The sequence below is a fragment of the Prinia subflava genome, chromosome 14, assembly GCF_021018805.1.
Source record: "Prinia subflava isolate CZ2003 ecotype Zambia chromosome 14, Cam_Psub_1.2, whole genome shotgun sequence".
In the NCBI taxonomy this organism is placed as follows: Eukaryota; Metazoa; Chordata; class Aves; order Passeriformes; family Cisticolidae; genus Prinia; species Prinia subflava.
Window position 1 is genome coordinate 9,972,534 of NC_086260.1, and position 15,351 is coordinate 9,987,884.

The following is a 15,351-nucleotide window of genomic DNA, read 5'->3' on the forward strand; positions in this document are numbered from 1 at the left end:
GGGAGGTCATACTGTGGATATTCCTGGGACACCATTTCAAACAGAGACCTCTTATTTCACGGTCTTGTAATGCACTAAAACATTGTAGACATTAACTAAAAACAGGTTCAATTATTTTTTTCTTCATTTGTTTTCATCCTCCATTGGATACTCAACAGAAGGAAGGTCATGTGGCAACTCATCCAAAGCCTGCTGATACGACTGGAAAGATGCCCAATATTTTCTGAGTGGTTTGAATTGGAATTTTTATTTCTTTTCCATATACAGATTTATGATTTTGTGTGTTCAGATCTCCCACAGTGAGTCAGGACAGTAAATTTCACATATCTCAGAAAGAGCATCTTCTGCTGTGTGTTTAATGGAGCAATTTCAACATGTAAGTCCAACCTGGAGTTCACTTGTTTTATATTTGTTCAACTTTTTTTCTTAATAACCAAGACCTTATAAATACTATTCTAAATCTAACCACCCTGGGGACTTAAGTTGCTCAAGTTTTTCTTAGTCAGACCTAGAATTTTACCCTTTAACACTGGTTTCAACAGCTGTACAACCCTTTGGGTTGCCTGGGGCCAACACACAGTAAGTTTGGCAGGTCTTCATCCCCTTATGAGAAGCCTGGTGTATTTCTGCACTAAAATAGTTCTGATAACTGGAGCTAATGAGCCTGCTCTCAAAATACCTTAGAGGTAGCATTCAGAATGTGCTGTGAAACCAAGCTGCCTCCATGACTCGAGGACAGAGAAATAAGATCCCAGGCTGGGGCCCTCTTCCATCGTGTCCAGCTGCAGTCTGCCTGTCCACATCCTTCCTGGAGCAGCAGTGGGCTCCAGCACCTGCAGCTTCACTGGCAGATGAGCTGAACAACCTCAGACCAGATAGAACCAAGCCCTGCTAATAACCAGGCCCTGCAACTGATATTAAGCCTGATGGTAGAAGTGGCCATTTTTGACCACATCCCACCTTTTTCAGGGCTGCCAGTGGGATGAGAGCTGGCCCAGGTGCTGCTCCCCAGGGCTCCTGCCATGGGGAGGCTTGGGGCTGAAGGAAGAGCCCAAGCTGTTGTCAGGTCCACTAAGTGTCCCTTATGCAGGAGTTTTCAGATCACTGCATAGCTGATTTGAGGGGAATAATGCCCTCCACCTGCATAAGACAAGGGAAAGGATTGTCCAAGTGTCACATCTTACAGTATAAACCCAAGCTGACTGCTCCAGCCTAGTAAGTAAGGTGTTTGTTTGGTGGGGTTTTTTGTTTGGATTTTTTTTCTCATTATGTTTAAAGGTCTAAGGAGTCAATCTTGACAACCCAGACAGTCTTCTCTGCACAGAGGTGACAGAAGGCAAATATTGGACTCCCCACAAATATTATGTGCCTTGTACTCCCCATAGGCTAATGAAGCATGCCAAAAACATACTTCTCTGTACATGTCTCAGCTCTAAATAAAGAATCAAAAATTAACAGGCAACCCTTGTGCTTTCACAGGCTGATAGTTTGTGCAACCTTTTATTCGAACACCAAATATTTATTTAAAGGGACATTGAATCCTTAGAAGCATGACCTTCAATATCCAATTATTTTGCTGCTATTCAATATGTCCTACACTACTAATTTCAGTGAGTTTAGCTCCAAGCAGAACACACTCCTCTCTGCAAATTCACTTTCTAAGCAACCAGCTGGGAGCTGTGTTTCCTTGAAGATTCATTTTCTCTTAGTGAATTGGAAGCAGAGCACATTTAGGCTAGTTTGTAACAGACTGCCTTCTGCAAGAGTGTCAGCAACTTCACAAGAGATCTCTGCAACCTTTCTGTGCTGCCTGTCGACATATGTGTCCTACAGGGAGCCTACATCCTAGCCTGGGGAACTAGAGAATGCCCAGAATAAGACACTAAGAGAATTAAGGCACATGTACTTCCTCCCCTCATTCCCTGTCACGTTGTGACAGACAGCCTTTTCCCCAAATGAGTTACCGGGTAATATGACAGGACGGTAAATTTATGAGCTGTTTTCAGTTTTTAAGAAAATAACTCTTGTGGTCATGGAAATATGCTGTCTGTTATCAGAGGAGTTCTGGCTAGGGAATAATCTGAGCTGAATCCACTTGAACTACCTCTGCCTTCACTGGAACTTGCAGGACAGCTGAGCCCTTCAGTTGTTTTCAAACCACTACATGAAGAGTGTTGTTCCTGTCCTAATAATCTGAGCACACAGGTGAAATTTAAACCATTGAAATGCTTTCCTGTACAGGAGGAGAGATTCCAAGACAGTATCTCAAAGGAAAAGTCACCAAGGAGGAACTGTTTTTCCATCAATAATTATTTTTATTTTTTCTGACCTGATTCTTGTAATTAACCCTTTTTGAACTTAAAGATGTATTAAACCACAGCAGAAAGGACAGAAATCCAATGCTTTGCTTCCTTTCCTTTAAGGAATTTGTCTTCATCATAATCCAGGTATTTTTAGAACCCCATGTAAATACCATTACAGCTGTATCATTCCTATATATGTTCATTTGTATACCCACATGTATACACACAACTAATCAGTTTCTCTTTCTGTTTTAATCCATTTTTTCTAATGTTAATTTAATCCTGTCCTCTGCATGTTAACTATTTAGTTAAGATTTCCTAAAAAGTGTCTCTGATTTTTAATGATGCAATATTAAGTTAACAGAGAATAATTCAGATTCCTACACTGGTGCTTTCCAAGGATGTTGTCATTTCATTCTTGTCCTGCCTAGGAAGGCAGTGTTTCATCCTCAAAACAAACATCCAGCATATCTCACTACATCTACCTCTTTTTGTCTCTCTTACTTTTCTTTTCTTTTGTTTTCAAAAATGACACACTCCTTTTTTAAGAGTGTATGAACCTGTACATCCTATGATAAGTCTTTGGAAGGAGACTGAACTATAAAGTTGGGTATTGCAGAGAATAACAAGCATTTGTATATATTGCTAAAACAGATTCCTTGTAAAAATCAACCTAAAATAAAGATGTTGACACAATTTATTTTTCACAAACAGACCTGATTTCTATCACCTTTCTCCTTGCTAAATTTAGGATAAATTGTTTCAGAATGGCAATATTGATTTATTTTGCTTACCTGCTTCCCCATGTCCAGAAATAAAATATTCCAAGAACACAATCAGCATGATGCCTTTATGCTGCATGGCTGTCAGTAAAATATTTGTCCTCAGTGAAGCAAAAAAGACCTGCAGTAATCTACAGGTTTGGTGCTTGCATGGCTTTTCTGTGTTTTCTTTCTTTCTGCTCACCTTCCTCTCAGTGTAGGGTCAAGGCTGCTGTCTCATTCTTCTTGTTCTCGTTTGGGTCCAGGGGTGGTTAGGTTTTTTTCAGGCTCAGATGCCTTCTGGGTGTCACCCATACATTGCTTCCAATAAATAAATAAATAACGAGGGGTTTCTGCGCCTTCACCCCTCTCCATGCAGCGGGCAGGGGACGCTCACATCTCTGACGCAGCCCCTCGGATGCACCATCGGGGGCTGATGCGAGGCGGGGAGCTCCGCTCGCTCCGGTCCTTGGCGCTCGTTCGGATGCTATTTCGAAACTTTCCTTTCTGCTCCTTGCTCTTGGTGGAGCTTCGGCTCGGCTGTGCCCGGGTCCGCCCTGGCAGCCCTCCCTACCCGGTCGCACGGCCCGCAGCCTGCTGCTCCCCGGGGCGGCCGGGGGCTCCGGGCAGCCTGGACCCTGCTTTGTTAGGAGGCGCCCCCCGGTACCTTCTCTCCCTGGGCTCCCTGCAGCATGGGGTCATAAGAAGAGAAGAGCTGGCTTTGGTCCCTGAGAGATGATGAGAAGCAAGTGCTTTCTTGGCTCTTTTTATTTTGTTTTGTTTTGTTTTATTTTATTTCCCTCCTCCTTCCGCTGTCACGGAAGCCGCTTCTCCCCCACCTCCAAGGGATTTGCTTCACACAGCGAGCGCCAGGGGAGTGGAAAACAAACGCAGCGCCAGCTCTGCGGGGCCGGTGCCCGGGCAATCCCCGGCCGTGCTGCTGGAGCGGCTCCTGGACACGGGGATCCCGGCAGGGCTGCGCTCCCGGGATGGAGGTGCAGTGCCCAGAGCCCACACCAGCGCGGGGAAAGGGAGAGGGGCTGGAAAATTCTTTCTCCCTCCTGCTACAGCGGGGCTCAGGGGTGGGGGTCCTGCCCTCCGGAGGGCGGGTTAGTTATCTGCAAGTTTTGTCTCTGCTCCCTTCAACCTCTATCTAGCACATCTCTCCGTCCTAACCGGGCACTTCTCCTCAGTTCACCTCTCTGGTCCTGTCTAGCTGCAAAAGGGATTATTAAAACATGTGATCCCTTTCCTGGGCCTTATATGTGCCTTTTTTTTTTTTTTTTTTTTTTTTTTTAAGTTCGGTTCCGCAGCTCCTCTCGGCTGCGCTCGTCCTGGCTGGGCTCAGCTGCGGGCGCTGTTTTCCAGGCGCATCCTCTCCTCCCGCAGCCGGGCTGGCTGTGCGTGCGTGTCCCTGTGCGTGTCCCTGTGCGTGTCCCTGTGCGTGTCCCTGTGCGTGTCCGTGTGCGCGCAGGCGGGGGCGCGTCCCGTCCGTCTGTCCCTGCAGCACCCTCTGCCCGCCCGGCCCGCACATGACACCTGCCCCGGCACCCCCGGGCACCGCTCCCGAGGCACTCCACAGCCACGGGCAGGGGCTGGGAGCAGCCGGGCAGCGAGGACTGGTGCCCGCCCGGCACTGCTGGGATGTCTGCGCTGGCACAACCCCTGAACCGGGTCCGGTAACTGGCACAAACCAGGGACACGGACACACTCCAGCACGTGGCAATCAGGGGGTGAAAGTGTCCAGCCCTAGAAAAACAACCTGATTCAGGGTGCGAGTTCCTCACGTTCTCTTTCTCTCTTTCTTCAGGTTTCTCACCGCTATAACGCCATTAACTTCTGTTGATGTCATGGAGGAAGCAGATCTGATGGGAGTGCAAACGCAGGCAAGGTTATTCTTGTGCCCCTGTGTGTGCAGGATCAGACCTTAAAGGGATTTGAAGAATGTAGGTCGTACAAAGAAGAACAAGGAAAGATTTATTTCCCTTTGGGGTGGGTATGTTTATGCAAGGCAGGGTTATCTGGCTAGATCTTGTGGTAGAATTTTCTGACTTTAATCTTCCTTTATTTTTAAAATATTTTTAATATGAAAACTCAATAGAAAACTTTTAAATATAAAGGCTTTTCTGTCTTCTTTTTTGTCTTTGCCTTTTGTTTGAAAGCAGTTAAAATACTGTATAATTACAAAACAAAATTCTCCTGCTGTAAATGACATTATCCTTCAGAGGGTCTGAGTCTGCTGTGTGTTCAGCTCCCCTGGGATGCTCTGAGTTCTTTCAACTTGAGCATCTTCACTGGAAGCTGGGGATGTGCATGATGTCCTAGAGCTAAAGCAGATCTGACATTAATGAGAGCCTGTCATTTAATAATTGTGCTTTGTTGTCACTGCTTGTTGATTGCTGCCTTTGTGGGGAAATGCTGTATTTTTTCATTTGCAGGTTTTAGGCTCAATTTTAACTGAAATACTTTACCCAGTTAATTTCACCAGGTTTAAAATGTGGCACTTGTAGTTCAATGGATGTAATAAAGGTCAGGGAGCTTCTGTATAATTTAAATAACAAGCCAGAATGGAGAGCAAAGTTCATGTTGCACTGTTAAGTGGCAAATCAAAGTTAAATACCTATTCATTTACCTATGATTCCTGGATGGCAGTACAAGACTTTCTAGTTGTTGTTGACTGTAGGGTATAAAAGTGACATAGGTCTGAAAGCCTTCATTATTCCTCCCAATTATTGCCTGTCTTGAGAAATCCACTTCTAATGCTAATGAATACATTTCCAGTTCAATGCTGTGAAAATCCATTCATGCCTGTGAGCTGAGAGGAGCTAACACCTAAGGGAGAAATTTTGCTGTTATGATGACCACTGCTGTTGTCTAGAAGATGAATTGATGAGATCTGATTTTGCCCATACCAAGGGGTGTCAAACAGAGAATACCACTCTTAAATGAACAGTGTGTATGAACAGTGATGTGAATAATCCTTAACTTTCATTATTCCTCAGCTATAATAACACAAATGTACAATTCTTGATGTCTCAGTCAATATTCCTGTTCCAGACCAGGACTCTCACTCGGACATTGGGCACATCAGCTTATTTGGAAGGTGACTGAATTCTCTCTAGTGACTTAGCACAGCACCAGTTGACAAAGCATCCAGAGAATAATCGGCCAAACTGTGAATCATTCATTTTGGGGGAGGAGGGAAGAGCCAATGGCATGGCACAGAGTGAGGAGGTGTGTCACCTGTGCCACCTGCCCTCTCTGCCTCACAGCCCTGGTTGCAAAAGCCAGAGGACAGTCTGTACTCTTGGAGGTCACCCTGGAGTGGTGGTGAATCCTGCAGCATCTTGCTTTCCTGCACCCTTCCTTGTACCTCCCTTTCCTTGTACCTCTCCAGTTTGCCTTGCCTTTCCTCCTCCTATTTCCTCAGCAGCTATGACCAGCCTGAAGGAAATCTGTCGTGGCCTTCCTCTAAACCCTCTGCCTGAAAACAAAGGTCGGAGAAATGGAATACCCCATGCACCCGTGAGAACACCCAATCTCACTGCTCGGGAGAAAAAGGTAACATGGGGTTTCACAGGGCCTCATTTCCTTTAAGATAAAGGCAGCTTGGGGCAGCAAACCTGATTGTCTCAAATGCTTTGCTGAATGGGAAGCTGACTTTGTGTCAAATGTATTTCCTTGGTGCTATAATTCACTCTGTAATGGGACAAAGGACTGGACGCTCTTCTGTTCGCTTCCTTTCTTCCTCCTCCAGAATAACTGGGTTGATATGAGGGAGATTTTCTGTACAACACCTTCCATGACTTTAATGGCTAAACAAGAAGCATTAGACTTCAATGCTGTCAATCCAGCATTGTTTCTCAGAGGTGAAATTCAGAATGCTGTTGCAAAACCCCTGCGTATGTACGGGAGTGAAAGCTAACCCCTCCAATGCAATAAACATCAAAGGTGATGAATCAACATCATGGTAGCAGCTCCACATCTGTATATTTGCATAAAAAATCCAAAGATTACTTATTTTAGACAGTAGTCTGGGCATGTAATTTAGCTGAGTTTGTAGAGAGTTGAGTTAATTATTTGTCTTTGGTTGCGTAGTTATTTTTCTGTCTCTTTTTGTTTAAATAATCTTTGTACACACCAGAGTAATCGTTGCATTATTTCATGTTCAAGACTGAAAAAATCAGCAGCAGAAAACAATGCTCAGTGGGTGGAGATCCTTAGCAATTTGTGTGGAAGAGGATAAGGTGGGTTCCTTAGTTAGGAAGTCTGTGCTTCATCACATGTAACACCACTTATACTGAGACATTCTGGTCAGAACACAGAAGTTTCTTCCCCAAGAACAACTTGCACACAACTTCCTTGCCTTCGTGGGAGTTCCCCACTGGCATCAGCAGTCAAATTCTTTCAAAGTCACTTCCACAAACAGAGGAGAGTCTAGTCAAAGGGTGGAAAGAGGAACAGCTGTGAGATATCCAAAGAGGATTTACTTCAATGTCAGGAGCATTCATGTCTGAGGCATCCTGTCTGTGCCTGGGACAGCTCAGACCCATGGAAATGTGGTTACTAAGTGTGGAGAAGGGCTGTGGTGATGGCTGTGAAGATAAAGGAGTGGAGAGTGAGTTTCACTGCATGTCAGAACATCGCCAGTCATCTCTGTTTTATTTCTTGCCTTTCCCAAATCACTTTTCCCCAGAAGTCTGATACAGCAGGAAGGAGTCCATGTTTCAAGAGAGGAGATGGTGTCTCTCAAGAGGATGCCAAACCTCGTTCTCTAACCTGTGGAGGGGTAGGCAATGACAAGGTCTTCACTCCCTATATAGAAACTGGAATAGTTCCCTGCCTCCTTTAAGGTTTGGAGCAGTAGACTGATTTTCTGCCCCCAGCTGACTGTGTAACATCTATCTCTCATCTCTCCATTTTACCTACCGCATGTGATAAGAAGTCATGCTAGTTGGGTATTTCATTAGACTATTGGATATTTTAAGGCTTCCTTTATGATTGCCTTCATGGTTAGTCCTCCACCATAAACTCTTAAGAGAATTAGAGGCTCAGCTGGTATTTGTTTCATATCTGAAAGGTCAAATCTCTTTTTTTAAGAGGTGCTCCATGCTTAGAAAATCACGTAGACGAAAGACTTTCTGTCTATAAGGTTTTTTTAAGTCTTGGGACAGGCTTCCAGATGTTGTTGACAGTGTGTAATGCTGAGCATGTTATGAGACTTGTCTATGTATGGCTTCATGTTCACTTTCTAATTGAAAAATTCAGAGGAAGCTTTGACAGAAGTGAAGTTAATAATGCTCTGCTGATTTCCTCTAGATTTGTCCCTCTTTTCATATGCCTTCATTCCAGTTTTAGTTCTTGTTACAATAATAAACCTTACCACTGCCAATGTTTTATTTTCTTGAGCCTCCTTTTGTGGTTATAATAGAAATCCTATAAGTGAGATTTATAAAGAACTGTGTGTTTTGGGACTTGCTGAAGAAGTATCTAATTCTTCCTATCATACCAACTTTAATCTTCTTGGATAAATTGAGCCATATCTCAGAACTGATTCTGATTATATGTTTCCTGAATTCTCTTCCTTCAGCATTCTTTGCCTGAGGCCTGAAACAGCCACATCCTCTCTCTTTCCCTCCACAGCTCAGGAAACCCTAGCTTTCTGTTTCTCAGCATCTGTATCTTAATGCAAATGTGCCTCAAAGAAAGCACTCTTAAAATCTAGGTGTGGTGTGTGCTTTACAGAAAAAGGAGGTTGCTCTGTACTCACTGCTGTACAATGCTCTGTACTCACTGACATTCCAAAAAAGCTGGAGCAACTTGGAAAGAAAGGGCACTTCTCCATGTTGTTCAGGATAAAAAAAAATAATGGTATGGCTTTATCCAGATAGCAATTCCCTTATGGATCGTAGAGCCAAATCATGTTAGAGTCCTGCTGCTACCCAGCAGGATCCTCTCTCTTCTGATTGCAGTTTCTTGTGTGTCTGGGCCAGGGGGGCACTGAGGTCAGTAATGGGCCTAGATGACCCCAATGAGCCTCTCATGAGATCTCCTCCCACACCTCTGCCCATAGCCTTAGGGGCTCTATTTAGGCTGAGGCCTAAATGGCGTAAATGGTTTCAATCTCAGCTATGCTGGCAATGTCTTTGGTTGTGCTCAGGGTGCCCCTGTACTCAGCCATGGACCTCGTGGGTCTGCTCTCCCACCTGTGGGCTGATATCCCACCCTGAACCTCCCTGAGGATTTCTGTGCTCTATCTCTCCATGGTAACCATCACCAGATCGGGTCCTGACTTGCACTTCCAGCTTGGTTCTGGACCTGTGGGTCAGCCTGGTCTTGCCTGATGACCAGGACTCCTGGTGGAACCTGGCTGCCATCCCTGGGCTGCCCTGCTGTCCTCTTCAGGGAGCACAAGGCTGGGGCCTGCTGGGTGAGGTGCCTGCCCTGGCTGTGCCAGCTCTGCTTGGCTCCCTATTCCTTAGGGAGCATCTGGGACCTCCTGCTTGGGGACATCTTGGGATGAAGAGCTGAAAACCAGAGCCTGAAAACTCATTCAACACCTGAAGCTGGTCTTCAGCCGAGCTTTCTGGTGAAGAAATGGAACATTTGACCTTTATGATTTCTTTGCACATCCAGAAATGAGGCTACTTTAACAAGTTTGTATATGGTTTGGGAAGGTTGACACATTAGCTCCTGTTTGGGACATTTGGGTGATAAAAAACTTGGTTAAACTTTCACAGCTCATAACCCATTTATAGCAATGGCCAGTACGAAATCTCAGAGTTTACTTCCCAGCTGAGCTGTTTGAAACTGGGACCTATCAGGCAGAGTAAGAAATGAAACAATCTTGCTTATTGCTTAGGGAATAGTGCCACCAAAGATCCTGGGTCTGGGTGTCATCAGGCAGAAGATGACAAGTGGGAGTGCAGCACCATCTCCACTGGAAAAAGAGCAGAACTGAGCATGAAATTGTAGAGTTAAACCAGTCACTTCCTCTCCTTGTGCCTCCCTTTCCCTCAGTAAACGGGGAGACTGCAACCCTTAATGCTTGAGTGTCTCAAGGGTCTTAAACTGTAGGGCCTGATGATCCATTTCAGAAAATGGAAATGAATGACATTCCTCCTGAAGAGGCTTCCTTCTGGCTCTTCAACAAACACCAATTAACAAACAGGCTGCTTGACTTGATTTCTCAAGAGAACCCCCAGCAAAGAAGTTTACAGCTGATTGACTGGATTTCATAGGCTCTCTTGATTATATTTTGAGGATGTTGAGAGGTCTAAATCTCGATTAAATAGCACCAGAATCCCATGATGATATTAAAATTCTAGGGAGTATCAAAAAAAAGGGTATCCTGATAGTGATTAGAGCTTAAACACAAGACCCAAATGTTGGACCCAGCTGGCAGATTTAAGAGGAAGACTTTTCATTTGCTTACATTGCGCAGAGTTGAATTAAATTGGTAACTCAGCAAATTCAGAGCAGGTCATTTTTTAAAACAGCCTATGAAACTCAGGATTATAACTGCAAACAATATTTTTAAGACACCAGTGAACTCTGGACCTGCTTTTTCAGCAGTACTGAGCATGTACAACTTAAGCTTCTGTCAATGGAAGTTATGAAAAGGAAGAACACCTAAATATCAAATACAAAAAAAAATATTTGGAATACAATGGGTCAGAGGTAAATCAATCCTTCTAAAAGGCTGGGATAATGTTTTTTATGGTGCTTTAATGAAATATATTGTCTTCCCATAAAAGTGTAATGATCAGCCTATTTGAATTTTCTCCTTGAGTGTATTTCTCAGGTTATTCAGTTACTGACTCAATAATGAATATGTAAAATTTTTCCCAATGCACATGGCCATTGCCCTTTCATAAAGCAGTCAGGCTTCAGCTAAGCAATTTTGAGCACCCTGGTTCTTTTATTGAGAGATTGTTTGTTTCACCATCTCTTACATTTAAATTCTTCTCATTTCAAAACTACATTTTTTACAGGTAACTCACAGCTATTTATTCCTTTTTCCAGCATTTCCCTGAAGCTTCTTCCTGTTTTGATATTTATCCTGCAGTGAGGCAGCATCAAATATCACCTTTATTCCATTCAGCTAAACAAGCCATGGTCTTAATCTTTTATAAGATCTCTATTGTCTGTGCAAGGTGTCTTTGCCACATTTCATGTAACATTCAAGTTCATGTTTCATTAATGTTTGCATCATCAAAATTCAGGCTTCTGATAATGTGTAACATTAATAGGATAGAGGCTCAGTCTACGTGAATTTATTTGAAAATCAAACCAGGATTTTCTTGCTTGAATTAAATGGTGAAGAAAAATAATTGCCCATCAGTTTCATTTAAATACAAATAATATATTGATCAAAGACTCTGGGTGATCCTTACCACAATGGAAGCTTTATAGTTCTCTGTAGTTCTAAAAGGCAAAATACCAGTGTTTGCCTCTTGATTTTGTTGGTTTTAGGGGTGCAGGTGATTTTATTTTTGCTTTAGAAATTTCTCATATCTAGAATCCCCTGTGCTGGCTGCTCACCTCTGAGACTGACTTTGGAAATAAATCCCTATGTACTTTGCCATTGTGTGAATATAGGTGGGGAGTTTGTGTTTATTAATAACATGTCCTTGAAAAATGACTGCTTATCTAACAGAAGAATAAAGTGGTATTAGAAGATGGAACTTGCATTTTCTCATCTGGTAAATGAGTTTTCCCCCTTGTAATTCTCTGTGTGGACTGGCAATTTCTAATTTGTAGGATTGTACTGGTCTGATCCTCAGGTGGTGTAAATCAGCACAGCCTCACTGATCTTGGACTTGTATGCCTGCTCAGGAGCAAGTGTGGCAACAAAAACTTCTCTCAGTACGAGGCATTTAAGATTTATTGTTTCTTTAGTGTACTCTAAGGGATGTGAGACCAGAGTGCTCAGATGAAGAGGCTGGAGAGCTCCGACCGTCAGAGCCAGACCATGGACAGGTTGAATGAGGAGTTTTGTTGCTGAGCTGGGATTTTGTTGGAGCTTTTCAGCACTGGTTACCAGTGGTGGCTGGGGATAACAATTACCCTGGATGTTTCTAGATGCCTTTGCTCTGGATATCTGCACTACAGCCCACCCTTCATCCCCTCCAGGAGACACTTGCTTCCACAACTGAAGTGCCAATGGCAGATGTCACAAACTCTCCACTCAGCCCTCTCAAAAACTGAGCTGTTATCAGATTTGGAAGTAAACTTGATCCCTTTCTATCCTTTCCACAGCCATTATAAATCAGCCAAAGGAAGATATGAAATCCCATATGATTTATGAATCTTTTCATCTAAAAGTTCTTTGGATGATGTTGCCATTTGCCAGGGAACTGATAAGATCTTTGCAAGAAACTGGCTATTTAAAGATGACAAAACCTTTTTTCTCATTATGGTTTTAATCAAATGAAACACAGAATACAGAGACATGCCTTAACAGGCTGTTACTAAAGATAGTGATTTACTTATGGATTCTTTCATCCAAAAGGACATATTGTACTTTGCAAACCATGGCTAACGTCTTTGAAGGCAATAGGGAGTGTAAGCCACATAGTATCATCTGCAGAATTTAGTGGAGTGCCTAATAATCACTTCAGCTAATTTGGAAGTGATACATGTAACATCAAAAAATAATGTAACCCAACACCCTCTGCAATACATTAGGATGCTAAATGGAGAGAATCTACAAAAACACTTAGGCCATGAACATCTTCATCTGGGAGTATGTCACATAACTCTGGGCTAAAGTCCCTTTTTGAATGGAAAGTAGAGTAGGAACTTCAGCATCTTGGAGTTTAGGGACTTAGTTTTAAGGGTTAGTTTTAATCCTTAGTTTTAAGGATTTCTGAACAACATTTCCTCATTAGTTCAGTGCCAGCACTGTGAGAGAGAATTTGTCCATGTCTGATATTGATAAGACTGAGCTTCCCAAATCTCCAAGGTCTCTCCATGCAGAATTAGGAGAGGCAGGTGGGAAGGGGATGATTACATATTTACCCCAATTGAGCCTCCAAGGAAAGATGCAGGTAGAAAAACTTCAATAGGGAAGCAGGCACAAAGCTCCCCTGGTGTGAGCTTGGCCTTTTGAATTGCATTGTCTTTGTAACAGCTTAGGCAGGCTTCCAGCTGAGTCTGGCTAAAGTTCAGGGCCACCCACTTACCTCCATTTCTCTTGTACCTCGTTTTTACTCTCTTGTTTATTTTTTTTTGTGTTTTTTGGCAGCTGGCTCTGCGCAATGCCTTGCGTTATTTCCCACCTGAAATCCAAAAGAAGCTGGTGCTGGAATTTGCTGAAGAACTCAGGCTGTATGGCCACATCTATATGTACAGATTCTGCCCAGATATCGAGATGAGGTGAGGACTGGATAGTTCACATTGTATTCAGCTGCCATTTGCTTGCCAGGTTTCATCTGTGGAGCTGACCTTTAAAGAGTGGCATTGCTGCATCCTAATTTACCTATTGTAGTTGTCATAGGATAGTAATGAAGCTCATAATCTGCTAATATGGATTTTCTGTGTATTGCAGTGATTTCGTTTCCAGGGAGGGCTTCTGCATGTTTTGGGATGCTCCATGGGACTGGGAGGGAAGCAGTTTGCTCCCTTCTGGATAGGCTGTGGTGGGGCTGGGCAGTCTCGCTGGTGGAAAGCTCAGTCAACACAGGGAGGGACTGAGCCAGGCTGTGTGTGTGGCAATGCCAGCTTTGCCACACATGGGGATCCCAAAAGCTCTGCCCCATGGCAGGGCTTAGTTTCCAGGGGCCAGCCATGACTCAGAGACCTCCAATGACAACCTTGGCAGAAAACTTGCAATAGTTCTGAGCTGCTGCAAGTCAAGTCCCAACTGAACCAAGAAGTAAGACCAGGTGAGTAGCTGGTTGGGTTATCTGTGCTCTCAGAGCAGAAGAAACTTTCTGGGCTTTAAAAGTAAGGCAGTGCATTTTTTCCATTGGAACCTTTATGTGACCCTGAGTGTGTAATAAGCTGTGCCTGTTGGTCTTGGACCATCACTTCATTCTAGGGCTGCTGGGGCTAATGTTTGTGAAGCAGAACAGATTTAGTGAGGGCTGCCAGGGGCTAGCTGCTTTTTTTAGACTGATTGATTCCTTTTTGCATCAGCAGGGGCCTGGTTAATGTCCATACAGAAATCTGAATAAAGCAATAGAAAGCCCTCTGATTTCCACAGACAACCATGTTTCTGTGCTGTTCATATTAGCCTGGGGCCAGATCTTGCCAAATTTAGCTAAGGAGTGGACAAGTGGCAGACTATCTGAAAGATTTTGCAGAGCTGCCCTTCAGAGGACCCTGTACTAAACTACAGATGATGACACCTTCCAAGCAGGTTTGGATGAGACAGTCCAGCAGCTTGCTTCCATCACTGGCATCAGTGATTCTTTGATAGGTTCAAGTATTTTTTATTTTGTGACCATTTCACTGATCATTTGCTAATAGTTTATTGCAGTCCCACCATGAGAAAATGCCTTTTATCTCTGTAGTCTTAAAGTATCTGATTTTTGTTTTTTATGTCCCAAGGACCATAGCTCAATTTAAGTAATATTCCTATGCCAGAGCACGGAGCTGATACCTGGATGTTTGGTTTCTTATGTTCTGAGCAATATTATGTGTAAATATCTCCTCTTGAGGAATTGGTATGATTCCACAGAAATGCACTTTTATCAAGTTTAGAACAGCAGAAATCCCTAATAAAAACAGTATTATGGAAAGACTCAAAGGCTTTCCCTCCTGGTTTGGCAATGACTACAAGGCATTTGTTTTAGTATCCTGATGTAAGAAGCCAGAATAAAGTGCATGGGATCATGGGAGGAGCCCATTTGCTGAATCTGTGGACTACGAATTCCAGATCTTGGCTCATGAGCTGGACAGTGGATGTCCAATTTTGGTGGTGTGTTTTTTGGTTTTGGTTTTGTTTTGTTTTGTTTTGTCATTGGCACTCTTTAGCCTGAGCTTTTCAGTGTCACTTTACCTGCACAAAGTAAGTGTCCAGCCACTGAAGATCTGTGGTCCAATAAAAAGAAGATCATTTAGAAACCATGCCAAGAGATCCCATCTCTGTTCAGGAATTTTCAGCATTGTAATGGTGGTGTTGCTGATGGAAAAGGAAGGAGTAAAACTCTTGATAAGTGGATCTACTTCCTTTGGGTGTCATACCTCAGAGGCCTCAGCACAATCGTACTAAAACCTGAGCAGACACAGCAAAGAAGCTGCTCCTGCTCTAAACAGCTACGCTACAAATGCCAGAGTAG

General features: G+C 43.5%; 2 protein-coding genes across 11 annotated transcripts in view; one reads left to right on the forward strand and one right to left on the reverse strand.

Moving 5' to 3' along the window:
• The window catches only part of LOC134557966 (netrin-4-like), a 48,155-nt gene extending 44,393 nt beyond the window's left edge, over positions 1-3,762 (reverse strand). Inside the window, exon 1 of the mRNA XM_063411362.1 lies at positions 3,098-3,762. Within this exon, the coding sequence (XP_063267432.1) occupies positions 3,098-3,164 (67 nt within the window). The 5' untranslated portion in view covers positions 3,165-3,762. The remainder of the gene's footprint in view (positions 1-3,097) is intronic.
• A 33-nt stretch (positions 3,763-3,795) lies between these two features.
• UROC1 (urocanate hydratase 1) overlaps positions 3,796-15,351 on the forward strand; it is a 41,823-nt gene continuing 30,267 nt past the window's right edge. The window contains exons 1-4 of one of the 10 annotated variants that reach the window (XM_063411353.1): positions 3,917-4,738; positions 4,875-5,056; positions 6,498-6,625; positions 13,314-13,444. In XM_063411353.1, the coding sequence (XP_063267423.1) occupies positions 6,500-6,625; positions 13,314-13,444 (257 nt within the window). In that variant the 5' untranslated portion in view covers positions 3,917-4,738; positions 4,875-5,056; positions 6,498-6,499. The other 9 variants (XM_063411354.1, XM_063411352.1, XM_063411358.1 and 6 more) reach the window with 9 other exon arrangements.